We start from the raw sequence: 17,987 nt of genomic DNA, 5'->3' as shown, positions 1-17,987 counted from the left end.
TAGTAGGTACTCTGTAACAGGGAGAAACATGAATACACCCTGCAGTGGTTTGTTGGTATATTTGGGCAACTTTAAGTTTTTTAGTTATTATAGCACATATACCTCTGAACACTTATTTTTCACTTTCACCAAATTTCCAACTTCCAGTTCCTACAGCACATTGATTGAAGGCTGGATCCAATTCTTCTTGCACACAGAGCAATCTGATTATACTGGGGAATTAATGCTCCAGGGGCAGCTTTCAACCAATGACTGATGGGAGTTGATGAATAAATACCCCAGCTCCCATATCCCTTGGACAGGATAACTCTGAAGCACTGGGGTCTCAGATTTCCCCAGTGGAATTAAGTCCTGTTTGCCCACTCTTGTTAACTTGCTTGACAATGCATACATTATTGATTTTCATCCATTCCCTCTCCTACTTCGCCACTTGCCTTAGTAGTGTTTTTAGGGATAACTTCTCAAACAAACTATTTGAACTTGTATCCTTGTTTCAGGATCTAACTCTGAGATAACTCAAACTAAAATAGTTTCACAGATTAGGTTTCCAAGGAAGCAGATTCTGAAATGGAGATTTAGAATTTATTAAGAGGTACTCTTGTAATTAACAACTGTGAGATAAGAAAGCAGGATTGGACAGAGGGAGGAGTTGGGCTGTAGTTACAACGAAAGTCTCAAGTAACCCCATGGAGAGCTCTGAAGCTGGAGTGACTCTTGAGATTTGTCCCAAGTTGAGGTGAGGGGACTTGGCTTACATTCCTTCATATCAACCAGTCATTAGATGCACGTTTAACCTTAATTACCTCCTGTAACATTCTATCTCCAAATATAGTCACACTGCAGGTTAGGGCTTCAAGATATGAACTTTGAGGGATACAATTCATCTTGTAATGTGTGTCTTTATGAAGAGAGTGTTACATGATGTAGTGGACTATGACTTTACATAGACATATGTATAAGTATGCCTCACCTTGAGCATAAGTGAAGAGAAATCCCTAAACCTTGTTTTATACAAAGCAAGGCAGTGCTCCTTAATTTATGTCAATAAGCATTTATAGAGAAGTGACTATGATCAAGACACTGTTATCAGATGTGAAAGATACAAAAGTGAATAAGATTACGTTAGTTCTTACTGTAATTTTAAATGACTTGAATATTTTACAAAAGGACACAGAAAATCTTCTTGCAAACTAAAGCTTTTCAGAAAGCAGACCACTCAACCAGAAGAAAGGGAACCTATTACCTTTCTAAATTGCAAAGAGCATCCCTATTTAAATAAAGAGTTTTCAGGGGAAGCAAATGTATGATTCATTGCTCTACAGTTATTCAGATTAAATGAATAGTAGAGAGTTGTTTTCTGAAACAAAATACCAGAGCATACACATAAAGTGACCAAGTGCCAGACAAATATCCTACTCTACCACTTGTAGACCCAGCTCTGGAGCCTCCACTGTAGACTGAAGAAGCAGCAGAGGGGTTGGTGGAGGTTGAGGCTGTAGAGAACAGATAAGTGGTAAGACTGGGCAGGAATGAGAGTTGAACAGGGCAGGGAACCTCCCCCTGTAACGCATGAGTGTTATGCACTCATTAAAGCAATGGGAAGTTCGCAAGGTTCAACAGTTTTCAAGAGTTCAAGAAAACTGTGTCAGTGGATAATAAAAAATAAAAGTAAATTTTATTTTATTCATAGGAATTGCTAACAGAGCAATGCAGTTGACAAATGCTTACCCATTTCCATAGAAGAATACAGATGGTCCAAAGCAGAAACATGTAACTTTTTTTGAATGGGTAAATACTTGGCTTTTGGGAAAGAAAATGCTGGACATCTATTATATTCCTTAAGTCCTAGAAATTATATACTTATAAAATATCCCAAAATATTTATTTTAAAAAAGAAAAATATAGATGTTCTATGACTCTGGTACACTGTCATTAGCAAATAAGCAATTATTGAATGATAATGGGAATGAAGAAAATGTAGGTGCATTTAGGAAGTAGGTGCATTTCTTTCACTTCCATTTTCCTGGTGAATGAATTCAGAGAAGGACTGGCTCTGACTGTTAGAGTGTATTACCAATATTGGATAGCACTGAACTCTTGAAGTACCCAAATGGGAAAAGTCTTCAATTTGATTCTAATGATTAGAAATCATTCGTGACATGGAAGTCTCTTTCTTTACATAGTTGGGTTGACTCAGAGAGGGAGCATCTCATACTAAACTTCTGGTCTACTAATGTTTGAAAATTCGACTATTAGAACCTGAGTCTTGGGTTAGAGAAAGGTGCTACCAATATTTTGGCTTCTGTTCCCATTCTCTCATTTTCAAGAAAGACAGTTTGACATCATTTCAAATAATCTACAGTCCCTACAAATTATGGCTGTTCTTTGTTGTTCAAATTAAAATTTGAAATTAGATATGCAACCCACCATCTCACAATAAAACATTTTGAAACTTTTCTTCTCAAAAAAACTTTTATCCTTTAATCTCTGCACAAATGTCCTATTTTATGACCTCTGTTATACCACAGAAATTATTTCTCAACAAGAAGAAACAGTTATATTAGACCAGATTTTCAAGTCATTAGAACATATTCCGATTTTATTTTTTCTACTTTAGCAAAATTATCTTTCTTTTGAAGAAAAGATGATTCTGGACCTGCAGACAAAAATGCATATATAAGGGAATATCTGTTAAACAAAATCTAATGGGATTTTGTGGAAATGTTTTCCTGTGGACTGAAAGATGGATATCCTTATATAAATCTACATAGCCTATGCATATGCCGTGGTTCAGAGCAACCTTCAAGGTTTTATCCTTTTGTCTCCATCGTGAAACCTGGGTCTTCACTCATGCATAACAAAACCAAGGAAAATATATAACCCGAGTTTCCAAGTATTGTTTCTCAACTCAGTTTTCTCTATTCACACCTTGGGCTTTGAATATTGAAATGAAATCTGGATGGAATAAAATTAGTACAGGAAGGGACCCCTGTCCTTTGAGGTAAAAGAGGTTAAATTGTTCCCTTGCCAACTTCTAAATTTGAAAATGATCAGGTGGTGTGATTTTTATTTTTTTTCTTCTTTTTCATTGAAATGGAATGACTCTAACCCCGAGCTGGGTTTCACAATGAAAAGGTTTTCTATGTTATTAACTTCGTACAAATATTTATTGCAATGATCCCTGATTTCAGATATGTAGTCTGGATTTTCCTGAATAAAGTCAACTTGGATAGGTTAACTTTGAAAAAAAGAGAATGCAAGATCTTGGAACTTGAAGATAGAACAATGAGATTCCCCAGAAAATCATTCAGGGACTGCAAAGGAACCCTTGCCATTTTTCTTGGGCAATGGGACAAGCAGTAGTAAGCTAAGAGTTGCTAGGATGGTAGGTTTCTGAGGAGTCTTTGCGGAAGAAGTCATCTCTTTACATGAAAGCAACTCAGAACCTGCCTTTGACTGCAAGTCATTTGTCATTAACATAGTACAGTGCTTTTCAAACTTTTATATAGAATGAGAATTTTTTAAAGGAAAATCTATGCTAAAGCTAAATAGATAATGCAGACAGAAGCAGGGTTACTTTGGTTGATTTGGACTTATCAGTGGGCTCCACATAAGCCCCAAGGCTTGGCAGAGCCATAATAGTGAACCACTGGCAAAACATGGAATCAGAGAGTCAACTCAATCTCTTACTAGTTGTTGGAACTTAGACAATTTATAGTCTTTTTGAGCATGTGTGTGCACATGTATGTGTGTGTATTAATTTTTGCCTCTCAGGATTGTTGTGAAGATAAGTGATAATACACATAAAATGCTTAGCCCAGTACCTTGCATGTAAGTAGATATTCAAAAATTGCCACTACTCTTATCATCATCATCATCATCATCATCATCATCATCATCATAATGAGTTGTACTCTGTATGGAATCATACAGGAACCATGTTTCAGGCTTGCTCTAAAGGGCTATATATGCATTAACCCTTGTAATGTACAGATGATGACACTGAGGCTTAGGAAGGTTAAGTAGTTTATCCAACACAGATAGTGGAGTTGGATTTAAGCTTCTGGATTTAACTCTAGAGCTTGAGTCCTTAACCCCACTGTACAGTTGCTTCTCATTAATAATACAGCACAGGACTCAGAGTGTACCTGTGGAGATCATTCTTTCCACCTTAGCTTCCTCCTATTCAAATGGGGAATACTTCCCTTAGCACTGAAAGGCTCAAATGAGGGAAAGTATGTCGTGTCACATGCAAAAGACTTCTATTTTTATATGGCAACTTATATGGTCAGTTCCTTTTATGCAGTTTGATTATATGAAATAACAACCATCAAATCTTCATTTGCATCTGTTTTGTGTGGAAGCAACTCAGGTCACAAACAGGTCTGAACTTTATCAACACTCCAAACTCCAAAATGGAACTTATTTAGCTTTAAGCTAGGTTCTCAGAAAAAAAAGTTTTCCATGTCTAATGAACAGTTTTACTATGGGCTGCTTTTGAGAATAAGAGATTGTCATATAAGGACTTGGCATGGGGCATTGTGTATCACAGAGAAATAAAACGATAGATACTGAGTGAGATGTGGAAGCAAGTCTTCCAGCTGAAACTATCTTGTGGAGAGTAGAAAATGCTGGATAGGAATTCTGGAGAGACCTGGGAACTGGGCTTCTAGAGTGAGTGTGTATATTGAGAAAGATGGTGTGGAGAGAGAAAAAGAAGAGAATTGAGGACAGAAGAGGGATGTCCACACTCTAAGGAAGTATAGTCAACAGAGGAAGCTGCAGGGTGGTCTGAAGGGTAGGAGGGCTCCAATGAATCCAAAGGGTTTCCGAAAAGCAAGGAGGATGAAGAACGGAAATAGGCTATGGATGGGTTCTAGTAATGGGTAGCTTCCAAAGAAATAGCTTCTTAGTTTCCTTGCTGAAAAGTAACCACCACTGGCCCATCTTTCATAAATTATGCACTTCCCTCAAGGAGTTACTTTTCCATGAAGTTTTTCTGACTGTTCCATTCTTCATGCATTCCCCCCTCCTGAGAATTCCTGTAGCACTTAGAGACCGCCAGTGCACTCAGCCCTGGTGTACACCACCCCGCATTTCACTGGCGAAGGGGGGTGGAGGGCTCACAAGCCTCCCCAGCGGGATGGAAGCAACTTGACAACTTTGCTTCTCCCTTCAGGGGTTATACCACCTGCCTTCTAACGGGAGCTCCTGCACAGCTGTAAGTCCCCAGTGGTACCTTCTCCACAAGGCAGTCAGTGTGACTTTTAAATGTAAAGCAGATCATAGGACGACCCTGCTTAAAACCTACAATGGCTTTCCATCACACTTGGGAAAAACTCAGGCTCTCGGACTCCAGCCTACAGTTAATCCGAAGCCCCACCTCTCAGACTTCAACTCCCTCCACTCCCCTATCACTCACCCACTCAGCAATGCCGGCTGTTTCTGTCTCAGAGCCTTTAAACTTCCCATTCCTTCTGCTTTATTTTTTTTTAAGAGAAGGGCTCTTTTTTTTAAAATTAATTAATTAATTAATTTTTGGCTGTGCTGTGTCTTCGTTGCTATGCGCGGGCTATCTTTAGTTACAGTGAGCAGGGGATGCTCTTCGTTGCGGTGCGCAGGCTTCTCATTGTCGTGGCTTCTCTTGTTGTGGAGCACGGGCTCTAGGCATGCAAGCTTCAGTAGTTGTGGCATGTGGGCCCAGTCATTGTGGCTTGCGGGCTCTAGAGGGCAGGCTCAGTAGTTGTGGCGCACGGGCTTAGTTGCTCCGCGGCATGTGGGATCTTCCCAGTCCAGGACTCGAACCTGTGTCCCTTGCATTGGCAGGCGGGTTCTTAACCACTGCGCCACCAGGGAACCCCCCTTCTGCTTTAAATGTTCTTTCCCCAGAATTTCACATGGCTTCCTCTTCCTCACCATTTGTGTCTCGCCCAAATAGCTTCCCTTTCGCAAGGCCAACCACTCTGATGAATGTGGTAAGCTTTTCACCCCACATCACTCTCTATAGTATTATCACACGGTCTTCGCCATGGTGAGGAACTGACGTGATCTTATGTACTTGTTTGTTGGTGCGGTGGTTGTTTCTCACTCTTCGTCCGATGCTTTGTTGAGTAGGAGTTCTGTCTCATTCACAGCTCTGTCTCCAGTACAAGAGGAGCTGCTGACACCTAGTGGGTGCTTCTTCAATAAGTCTGGCTTGCCGACCAACTCAAGGCTTTTGGACAGTCTGCTGCCTCTCAGGCCTGGATCTTCCTTCCTCCTTCTGTTGTCACTCCTTCAACCAGGCCCTTCTGATACCCTAATCTAAATCAGCCTCCCTGTTATTCTCTCTTTCATAAAACCCTGTTATTTCCTTCAAAGCCTTTTCACAGTTTTCAAATTCATACCTATTTATGTGTTTATATTCTGTCTCCCCCAACAGACTGTAAGTTTCAGCAGGGCAAAGACTGTACACCATATATACCTTGAGGGATATATATTATATACATCTTGGCCACTGCACCCTATGCCTGGCACGTAGTAGGTGCTCACTTATTCTGTATTGAATGAGTATTAAAACATTCCTCCCAGGTTTAACCATAGAGTAGAATATTAAAAAAATAGCTGAGGAAGGATTGATACATACTTCCTCCTTAGGGAAAATTTAGATATTCTTTTTTTTTTTTTTTTTTTTGCGGTACGCGGGCCTCTCACTGTTGTGGCCTCTCCCGTTGCCAGAGCACAGGCTCTGGACGCGCCGGACGCGCAGGCTCAGCGGCCGTGGCTCACGGGCCCAGCCGCTCCACGGCATGTGGGATCTTCGCGGACCGGGGCACGAACCCATGTCCCCTGCATCGGCAGGCGGACTCTCAACCACTGCGCCACCAGGGAAGCCCTGACCCTTCACTTTTGAATTGGCTCATATTACTTTTTAAAATTTGTATGATTTTCTTTTTCTTTAAATCTAAATAATAAACATTATAGATGGATCTTCTAATATACAAAACTCTTATTTCATATACAACTCGTTTTCTTTTCTGGAAAGATTTTATTTCGAATTAACAAATTATTGTGAAGAAATCACTTATTTATAAGAAATTAATCATATCAGCAAACCATAATCATAGATAACCCACAAGAGCACACCCCCTCTGTGACTTTCTTCTGAAGTTTTAAACACAGTTTTGGTTTTTTATACTTTATTATTTTAAACAATATATAAAACCAAATATGGTTTAATTTCTATTTCCTTATAAAATTTATCTTAAAAATGTAAATTAGAAAAATAATATTTTTTCAGGATATGTTAGATCAATAATCTGGTTTTCATCATGGAAACTGGAGTACCTAACTGTAGGATTTAATATTTTTCCTCTTATAGCCTCTTAAAATGTCACCTTCTCCAGCTGTCTTTCATCCGTAACATTTTCCTGCCTGAACTATGTGGTCAAGTAAATGTTTATTCCCTTAGAGCTGAGTTTTTCAACTTTGACATTGTTGACATTTTAGGTCAGATAATCCTTTGTTGTGAGGGATGTCCTATGTATTGTAGGATGTTTAGCACCATCCCTGACCTCCACCCACTAAATGCCAGTAGCACCTTCCCCAGTTATGACAACCGAACATGTCTTCCAAACATTGCCAAATGTCGCCATGGGTGGGGTAAAATTATCCCCAATTGAAAACCACTGCATTTCCAATCTCTCAACTAACATCAGTGATGATCATGACTCCTACTATTCTCCAGGATTTGAACCTTGGTCTTTTTACTCCAAAGGACCCCAGCTATACATTAGCTTTTGCTCTTTTCTCTCACTGAAACTTAGCATAATATTATACCTAGAATTGATCTCAATACCTTCTTTTACTAGTTCAACCCTTATTTTATCTTTCATATAATCACTTTCTATATTTATATTACATTTGTATAGATTTCTATATCTTGAAGGGCCATGTAGTAATTTGCCTTATCTTTCAAATAGTCACTTTCTCATGTTACTATTACACTTACATAAATTTAGATATTTTAAAGTTGGACACATCTTTGGAGTGGATTGTCCAAGAATTTGGTGTCAGCTAAGCTTGAATGTGACTCTGGACTTAGGAGTTGTGGGAAGTTGCAAAATTAAACTCTCTCAGTTCTTGCTTCCTCATCTGTAAAAGAGGGAGGACTTGGCACATTTATGGCATGGAGGAAAATGGGGGTTATCTGACACAGCATAAATAAAGTGCTTGGTATAGCACTCAGTAAATATTTGTGGAATTAACAGAATGGGAAGGTAACACAGAAGGTGCCAAATAGTAGGCACCCAGGAAATTATAGCTGCCCTTCATTCTCCTTTGAACAGCTACAGTCCTACGTTATATGTGCTACCTGTTTTCCCACCCTGTCTATACACGTAGTTTCATGTTTGATACTCTTAAGTTTTTAAATCAATGGCTAGCCTTGATAGCCTAGATTATTTCTGACCTTGAGAATTGCTGAAGGGGGTTCATTGGAAGGGCTCACTAAATGCTTGTTGATTTACCAGGAGCTGAACAGGGTTGTGGGTCCTTCAGCCCTCAGTAACCTCAATGTTCACTTTTTTTTTTTTTTTTTTTTGCGGTAGGCGGGCCTCTCACTGTTGTGGCCTCTCCCATTGCGGAGCGCAGGCTCCGGACGCGCAGGCTCAGCGGCCATGGCTCAGGGGCCCAGCCGCTCCGTGGCATGTGGGATCCTCCCGGACCAGGGCACGAACCCGCATCCCCCGCATCGGCAGGTGGACTCTCAACCACTGCGCCACCAGGGAAGCCCTCAATGTTCACTTTTAAACAAGCTTAGCAAAGGAAGACCAAAAGTTCCTCTATTTGACATGAGAAGTTCTATATTTAAGACCTGAACAATAATAAAATAGTAACAAAAATCAGTAACCACACAATTAGCATTTTCTAGGGCTTTCTATGTGCCGGGCACTATGCTGAGTGTCTGAGTGTGCTGAGTGCCTCACAAGTCTTCTCTCATTTAATCTGAAAACGATTCTGCATCGATGACATGAATAGTCTCCCTATTTTACAAAACAGGAACTAGGCTCAGAGAGATTAAATGGCTTGTGCAATATTATACAGCTAAGTGAATATCAGACAGAATTTTCAGTTAGACTGAACTGAAGAGGAGGTACAGATGCATTGATGCTTAGAACCTTATATATGAATGTACTGTTCTATACCCCTCTGTAAAATGGGGGTGGATAATAAAATTTGCCTTCCTTCCTTCATAAGGTGATTGGAAGTATCAAATAAGAAGAAATTTGTAAGAATATATTGTAAATAATAAAGCAGTCTACAAATATTAGTCATGATTTGAAATGGAAAGGTATGTCCCGAGAGCTCACATTCGGAAGGGAAGGCTGAACTTTATCCCTGAGGTATTTATTGTTGCTGTGTCTGCTTCCCCATCTTTTCTTTGTTGTTGTTTTTGTTTTTTGTTTTTTTGCGGTACGCGGGCCTCTCACTGTTGTGGCCTCTCCCACCGCGGACGCGCAGGCTCAGTAGCCATGGCTCACAGGCCTAGCCGCTCCGCGGCATGTGGGATCCTCCCGGACCGGGGCACGAACCCGTGTCCCCTGCATCGGCAGGCAGACTCTCAACCACTGCACCACCAGGGAAGCCCTGCTTCCCCATCTTTGCAGAGGTAAACACTGACAGAATACAGCTCCCTCACTGTGGTATTCTGAAGGACTTTCAAAGTCTTCATGAACTGGGCTTCCAGATGGTTATGTGAGCATGAGCAGTGCCTACAGGCTGAAGACACAAAGCTGGGGCTTTGCCTCACCACGTGGCAGGGGAGATGGTGGTGACAGCAGCCACCACAGTGGGCAGGCACAGCTTGGCAGGTGCCCCCTGGGTAGATACCAGGGAAACATGTGTCTGCAGAGACAGATTTGGTGAGGGGCTGGGCCTTGTTACTTGGAGCTGAACAGCAATGCCAGGGCCTAGGCTCACATGTGTTAAGTCTGAACAGAAACATCATTGAACTGTCTTGCTTCTGTTCCCAGTCCTGGTTCTGCTGTGGTAACAGGGTCACACGTAGTGCATTCTAAAGTTGCTTCTCTAGAATCCATTCCCAAGACCACAGCATTCTGAGCAGCTGATGCCAGTTTGGAGAACATCTGGATTGTCACAGACTTGGAGCTAACAGCATTTAGGTTAGCATCTGGAGGAAGGTTTCCCATCTCAGATTCTGCCCTAGGTGGTATTTGACCCAAAGCACTACACCTTGGCCTCACTTGGGGAGTATCGCCAGCCACTTAATCTAGATGGGGAATGGACTTTCCAGATGTTTGGACAAGGTCGCCTGTATAGGGCATGGCTTCACTGGGCTTGGGGACGTGCTGTGGGACACTTTTTTTGCATCAGTAAGGCGTTGTTAATATCAGGACAGAGTTTACTGCCTTCTGTTCCTCTTGGGGCCTCCGAGTCAACATGAAAGGACTTGTCTTGAGCACGATCAATTCCAGGTGATCTCTGAGACTCACAGTGGTGGCTTTGTACATATACTGCCCCAGCTCGCTCAGGCCTCAGGAACCCATCCTTCACTTCTGTGATGTGCATCACCATAAGACCCAGAGGGCAATCATATTTGGAGGTAACTGTGCCTACAATGGCCTCATATTCAGTCTGGGGCACAGGCGGATGCTGCCACAGATGGCTGTTTTTCCTTGGGGGGTCTCCCCCGGGGGTGATCTTATCAAGGGCCAGATCTTGGGACAACAGCTCTGAGGGCCCGTCCATGGCCTCAAACTTAGAATCTTTCTCTACCACAGAGGTTGAGGCTTTTTCTTCCAAGACACTCCAGTCTTGACTTGAAAAAGATGTCCTCACTATGCTCTTGGAATCAGACTCCTGTGACTCTTGCTGACAGTCCTGGGATGACTCTAAGCTGTGGCTCTGATTCCTTGGCTTTCTATATCCATTCTCAGCAGGACTCTGGTAGCTTGACAAGCAGGGTATCTGTGGGAGAAAGGGGAATAAAGGCAAATGGGTCAGAAAGGTGGGGGAGGTACTAGGTTTAAGAAATGCTGTGTTTTCCTTTTTTCTTATCATTATCATTGACTTAGGAATCAGGAGACAAGGGTTACAAACTCAGGTTTGTGTAAGTTTACTACTTTACCTGGGACCTTCTTTCTATGAGACTCAGTTTCCTTCCATAGAAAAATCAAAAGAAAATAAAAAGGAAACAAACACTGAGCTTTCTGTACTTGTCCACTGTGACTCCATTGTCCCCCATCTCTTGGGTGCCTATGGCGTGTCTTCTAAGCATTGGTTGCACTTTCCAACTGTGGTGACGCCCTTTCATCTTATCTTTCCTTCTGTTCCTATTCTGATCCTCAAGGGGCCCGCTACCTGCAGGGGTGGTGGTTCCTCCAGGAACCCGCTGCTGTCAGCCTGGCAGCTGTTTGCTCTGTCACCATGGCACCTGCAGAAAGGTAAAGAGGCCTGGGGTCAGTAAAGTGAAAACAGACCGCCAGCAGGACTGGGGTCAAACACTCTCTGTGTCTGACACACTACAGATCCTCAGTAGATGTCCACTGTGTGGAAGTATAAATGAATAAGGAAATTTCAAGGATTTTTTTCCCAGTTATCAGAGGGTCCATGTAAAACTGAGTCACTGGTTTCCTGTTACAAGGAGTAAAACATGAAACAAAGGAAGAGGAATTAACATCTCTTAAAACTAAATAACAGTCTGATTGTGAGATGCATCTTCACTAAGGGGAAGAAAATCCAGAAGGAAATGCATATGCCACACTAAAAAAACAATAAACACCACAATTTATATATCTGTGTATATGTATTGCAATGGACAGAATGTTATGTTCCCCTTCCACCATGCTATGTAAACATTAGGAGACCCAAAGATTCAACAGAAGGGTTGAAACTTGCTGAAGATGGACAAAACAGACTTTGCAACCTCTCACTTTTTCTATATTTGTTTTGGTGCAAGATTTGTGCCACAAGCTGTGAAGGACTCGCAGTACATCATTATTCTTTAAAATTTCCAGATAATGTCTAAGCAATTACTATTCTGGAATATAAGCTTCATATAAAATTGTTGCTATTCCCTTTCTTATAACTCTGTAATGAAATTATACATTAGAGCGCTAGAACAAAATTATCGGTTAAAGCCCATTTATTCGTATGCTGGTAGGTTCAAGTCAATCTGGTCCAAATGAAAATAAACAACCACAAACATAAAGGATCCCTAAAAAGTAGAGAGAGTGATTTCCTCTAAAAGGGATATAGTTATGTTATGACTGTTACCTTTAGTTAACTGTATTTTGTAAAGCACAAAAACCCAAAAATAAACAAAAATAACCTCTGAACCTCATTTAAGTGAATTTGTGAAGAAACCAGATTATGAAAACTTCTCTTTGATGGCGAGATCAAATGGTGGAATTGGGCGTATTTCTCTCAGGAGTAGAGCCTTATTTATCTTGTGTTTTAGAAGCCAAATACATGCATCTGAATCATTTTGAGCAAGTCACCAAGAAAATGTGGTCCAATTTACAGATGGTTTTGTTTCTTCAGGAGGCTAAAAATCTTTCCTGCCTATAAACCACCTTTTTGACAACTCGATAATAAACTCTCAAAATTGGGTTTGCAAATTCTTTTAAAATTAATTAATTAATTAATTTGGGGCTGCATTGGGTCTTCGTTGCTGTGCGCAGGCTTCCTCTAGTTGCGGTGAGCAGGGGCTACTTTTCTTTGCGGTGCACAGACTTATTGTGGTGGCTTCTCTTGTTTCGGAGCACGGGCTCTAGAGCTCAGGCTCAGCAGTTGTGGCACATGGGCTTAGTTGCTCCGTGGTATGTGGGACCTTCCCAGACCAGGGCTCGAATCTGTGTCCCCTGCATTGGCAGGTGGATTCTTAATCACTGTGCCACCAGGGAAGTCCCACAATTTGGGGGACAAATTCTAACCGTTCTCTTAGGGTTGTAGTAATTACATGATACAAAGGATGAGAAATTGCCTAGTCCAGGATGGCTATGATAGATGATTAAGCAAATAGACAAATACAAATGTGCATCATTTAGCACTCCCACACCCTCACACCTAATATGTAATATGAAGGTTGGCATGACTTAGGGGAAGATGATATGGCCTCTGGCAAGAGTAATGGACTTAGTACCTGCACCCCCAGGCCAACCCAACCCAGTTCCTGAAACTGTCGAGGCCAAGACAGGTAGGACTTCAGAAGCCTCATCACCTCCAATAGGATTTTCCCTATGCACTTAATATGGACAAGGAGCCATAGCTCTTCCTTACTCCACTAGACTGGGGTCTTGACTTACCCCTACCTTATCCCTTACCCCTACCAGTCCCTTTCCCCTAGCTATATCTTATTATTCAAACCCTTGCCTACTGGGTGGATCCTGTACCAAACCACCACGAATCCCCTCGTGAGTTTGTCATGCCCCTTAGACTGATGATTCCCCCATTCTGCCAATCCCGTAGCTCGGGGGGTTAATCTCTCTATGACGTATGCTACTAAGATCCAGTTTGCTCCCATAGCTGAGTCATCTAGAAAATCTGGAGCCAAGTCTACTGGGTTAAGATTCTGACTCTCCTACTTACTAGTTGTGTGGTCTTGGGCATGCCACTTACACTCTCTGAGTCTGTTTCCTCATGGGAAAAGAAAAAATATGCTGATGAGGATAATATCCAATAATATATACGTGAAGAATTTAGGTACATGGAAAAGATGATGTAATTATGTATACATTTTTACTGCAGAACATCATCTTAATATATTATCTATCAGAATTCAATCATTACTAATGTTATTAAATATCATAATGAGTGTCATTATTAATATTAATATTTACTAGAAATTACCTTTTCCAGCACAGGACTGTCCTCACAGAGTTAAGATTTTACCCTCCCAATTAGGTAGACCCTGCCCCGGGAAGGTTTGCTTCACCATCTCACGGGTGTGAAGCATTTCTGCCTGGGAGGAGAGTGATGCTGCAGGCACTTTGTCCAAACAGTCACCAGGTGGCAGCATTACACCAACCACAGCACAGAGGAGTCAGGGCCCTGACAAGAGTCTCTGGAATGGCTTAAAGCAGTTAAGAGAAGTCAACCTGAAGGGTTGCTTTTCTGAGCTGAGTTAGTGATAAAAGCTCTGAATCCTAAGTGGAAAGTTTTTACTTAATGTAGTCTGAGTTCCTAGAGGCTCAGGAAAAACAAAAAAAAGCCTGTGGAATTGAAACATAAACGAGGGGAGGGAGAAAAAGAAAAGGAATCTTTAAGGGTGTGATGTGTGCTGGAGTTGTGCAGAACAAAAGAAATGGTTCAACCTTAGGCTGTTTGGGGTTCCCATCTTCCCTGAGCTATTCTACTCTACCTCTTTGCCAAGTTCTTCTCTCTTCCATCCTCCAATGGCAGAAAATTCTGTGACAGCTCCGTGGTGAAGTTACATCTCAGGGGCAAATTACCTTTGAATTGGACTGGACATTACAGATTATGCAAACTCGAATGCCTTTAGGAGCTGGGCAGGTTGCATAGATATGTGAAGGGAGCCGTGTGAATAGTTTGGACTCCAGAGTGTGTGTTCCCCCAAAGGCATTTTAAAAAATGCCTTTTGTAAAGCACAGTGGCGCAGTGGTTGAGAGTCCGCCTGCCGATGCAGGGGACGCGGGTTCGTGCCCCGGTCCGGGAAGATCCCACATGCCGCGGAGCGGCTGGGCCCGTGAGCCATGGCCGCTGAGCCTACGCGTCCGGAGCCTGTGCTCCGCAACGGGAGAGGCCACAACAGTGAGAGGCGTACTGCAAAAAAAAAAAAAAAAAAAAAAAAATTCATTTGTAGAACAAACAAAACCCCTCTATGGGCCTGTCAGTCCCCCATGTTGGAAGCCTGCATGGTGCATCCTACCATCCAGTGGAGTACCTTCCAGAACATTCCTTATAGATGGTCATCTAGCTGGTGCTTGCCCACTTGTGGTGACAGAGACCTACTCTTGTGTACTCAGAGGGTATCATACCTTTTAGAAAATGCCTTTTTATATTGAGCCAAATCTACTTTAGCACTTTCCATCTGTTGCTCATAGTTCACTCCGTGGAGTAATACTGGACGTGTCTAACCCATTTTCCTCCGGACAGCTCTCTTGTACTCTCCCGGCCTTTTCTCCTCACCTTAAATCTCCCCAGATCTCCTTAAATCAGCCCTCAGAGGGTGGGGTCTCCAGGCCATTTGTGTTTTGTATTTTGGAATAAGCACTTACTTAATAATGTTTGCTGTAAAACTGGGCGCCCAGAGTTAGATTCCGTGATTGAGCCATGGTCTGACCAGCATGGAGTGGAGCAGGACTGCCTTTTTCCTTCTTCTCGATATTTCTCTTCTGTACACACAGCCTAAGTTTAGTCTAGTCAGAAGCTGTGTTTGCAGTGTTGGGTTGTACTGAGATCAGTCTGTATTTTGTATTCTCACAAAATTGACCTAGCTAGTTTGGGACCACATTTTCATCCAGTCAAGGATGATTTTGACCTTCATTCTGAAAGCTATTTGTGTTATCTATGGCTTTGAAACACATTCTTGCTGTGGGCCAAGTCACAGTTAATATTCTGAAGAGAACAGGTCATGAGACAGAGCCCGGCAGGGTGCTCTACTGCAAAACCCCCTTCTTCCATTTAACGCACGTTCACTGGCCCTGCAGGGCCCTGCACTGCTCCAGAAACTCCACGGACACAGCAACCAAAGTACCTGGCCTCACACAGCTTATATTTTATCTTGACTGAATTCTAGAACTCAAGAAAGGCTGACAGTATTCGTGATTGTGGCAGGTACACCTGAAGAGATTTAATTTTTCCTTTTATGCCAGCAGGCTGGCAGCAGAGGAGTTTCTATCCCATAAAGATTTCTACATAAGGATTTGATAACTTCCATTAGCACCCTGCTGACATTTTTGTTTCAATCTCTTTCTTACGACCTGGGGATCCTGACTTTTTTCCTTTTTCCTTTTTCCTCCTACTCCCCTCCCTCTCCCTCACCTCCTCCCTCTTTTTTTTTTTTTTTTTTTTTTTGTTTATTGCTCCAGGTTTAGCAATTTCTCCTTTGTTCTTTAGTCAGAATAATCTTCTTTCATCATTACCAAAAAAATAGCTGCTTCTCTAAAATCAGCTTCTTTTTGGCTTAATACCATTAGTTATTTTTTAGCATTATAGAAGTAATACATAGCAGTGAAAAAAATTTGGAAAGTGAAAAAACATAAAAAAGAAAATAAAAATTACATATAATCTAACCATACAGGAAAGTTACTATAATATATATCTACTTCAGTCCAGTACATTTTCTTTGTGTACATGTATATGTATGTTTTATAAAATAATCATCCTAACATACACAGTATATATTCTGCTTCTTTTCACATAATATATTGTGAATTTTTCTCTATCAAAAATTCCTTATAATTTGTGTGTTCATATGTGTGTATTTGTAAGCACATGAATTTCTTTTTCAGATTTTGATATAATGATTGTGCCACTTGTATAAAAAAGTAACTAGATAGGTTTCTTTTTTTTTTTTTCCTATGCTCTCAAGCAGTGTAGGGAGCTTAGGTAGTATCACGTCCTTAAACTTTTTTCTTTTTTTTTTTTTAAGAAGATGTTGGGGGTAGGAGTTTATTAATTAATTTATTTATTTTCGCTGTGTTGGGTCTTCATTTCTGTGCAAGGGCTTTCTCTAGTTGTGGCAAGCGGGGGCCATTCTTCATTGTGGTGCGTGGGCCTCTCACTATCGCGGCCTCTCTTGTTGTGGAGCACAGGCTCCAGACACGCAGGCTCAGCAGCTGTGGCTCACGGGCCCAGTTGTTCCACGGCATGTGGGATCCTCCCAGACCAGGGCTCGAACCCATGTTCCCTGCATTAGCAGGCAGACTCTCAACCACTGCGCCACCAGGGAAGCCCGTCCTTAAACTTTTTAAAGTGCTCAGCCATAAAACCACTGATCATGGTGCATCTTAAAAGATGAAATTCTTTGACAACTTTTAATTTCTACAATAGTTATTGACATTTTTGGATTCCTACTTCTTGAATTAATGGAAATACTTTCTTTTTCTTACTTATTTTCTAATGTTGTCAGTCAAATAAATCATTTATTTTCATTCTACACTCTCTAAAAAGAACAAAGACTAAGTTTCTGCCTCTTGTCATAGCTTTGGCTTTATTGCATAAATTTTTGTATGTACTTTTTTTTTCTTGAATTCTACTCTGTCTAATAATAATAATGTTGGAATTCCTGTTTTCTTTTTGTTTACTTTAGCATACTTTTTGGTATATTTTTGCCCATTTTTCTTTTAACTTTTCTGTGATTCTTTATTTTAAATGTCATTAATTTATTTTAATGACCTTTGAGTCTTTTCCTTTGTTAGATCCATTTATTATATCTATAACCATTTTCATAAAATATGATCTTGGTCTTATTGTTCGTAATTTTATGTTATCTACTTTTATAATTGTGATTGATGTAGTAAGCATATGGCATACTTGATGCAAATCTTCTCTCTTTTTTTTAAAATAAGCATCACTAATAGTCCATGCTGGTCTTTTCTGCTGAGCTGGGATTCAGCCTCAGAATATTTATCAGTTCAACATTACTAAAGGCTAATACTAATCAATGAGAATTGGGACATAAGTTATAATCTATTTGCTATTCTTGTTGTATTAATAAAGACCATAACTTCACATTTAAGCGGACCTGATTTCGAACTGCATCATAAATAGCTATCTCAGAGACCTAATCGAGGATTAAAGGAGATAATGTAAAACACTTAGCCTAGTGCCTGGCACTCAATATTTGTTAGTATCATTAATATGATTAATTTTCAATGATTATTCTTTTGCCAGGTGGACTATATTTTCTTAGGTTCCTTTTTTCCTCTGGTAATTCATAGGCATATAGTGTATATAGATACTTATTTATTAGATATTCTTGAGAAAAAAAGAAGGGGCACAGAGCCAATTTTGAATTGTAA

The 17,987-nt window shown here is 40.9% G+C and overlaps 1 protein-coding gene across 1 annotated transcript in view; it reads right to left on the bottom strand.

Annotated features, from left to right (window-relative positions):
* Window positions 1-3,843: 3,843 nt before the first annotated feature.
* Window positions 3,844-17,987, bottom strand: part of ITPRID1 (ITPR interacting domain containing 1) — a gene marked incomplete at its 3' end in the record, with an annotated part of 81,073 nt that continues 66,929 nt past the window's right edge. The window contains 6 exon segments of the mRNA XM_079711835.1: window positions 3,844-3,915; window positions 9,662-9,967; window positions 9,969-10,265; window positions 10,269-10,364; window positions 10,366-10,968; window positions 11,362-11,419. Coding sequence (XP_079567961.1) covers window positions 3,844-3,915; window positions 9,662-9,967; window positions 9,969-10,265; window positions 10,269-10,364; window positions 10,366-10,968; window positions 11,362-11,419 — 1,432 coding nt within the window.

Source organism: Hyperoodon ampullatus (genome assembly GCF_949752795.1).
Source record: "Hyperoodon ampullatus genome assembly, chromosome: 9".
NCBI classification, from domain to species: Eukaryota; Metazoa; Chordata; class Mammalia; order Artiodactyla; family Ziphiidae; genus Hyperoodon; species Hyperoodon ampullatus.
Note: the sequence above shows the minus strand (reverse complement) of the source record. Positions and strands in the feature narration are given on the sequence as shown.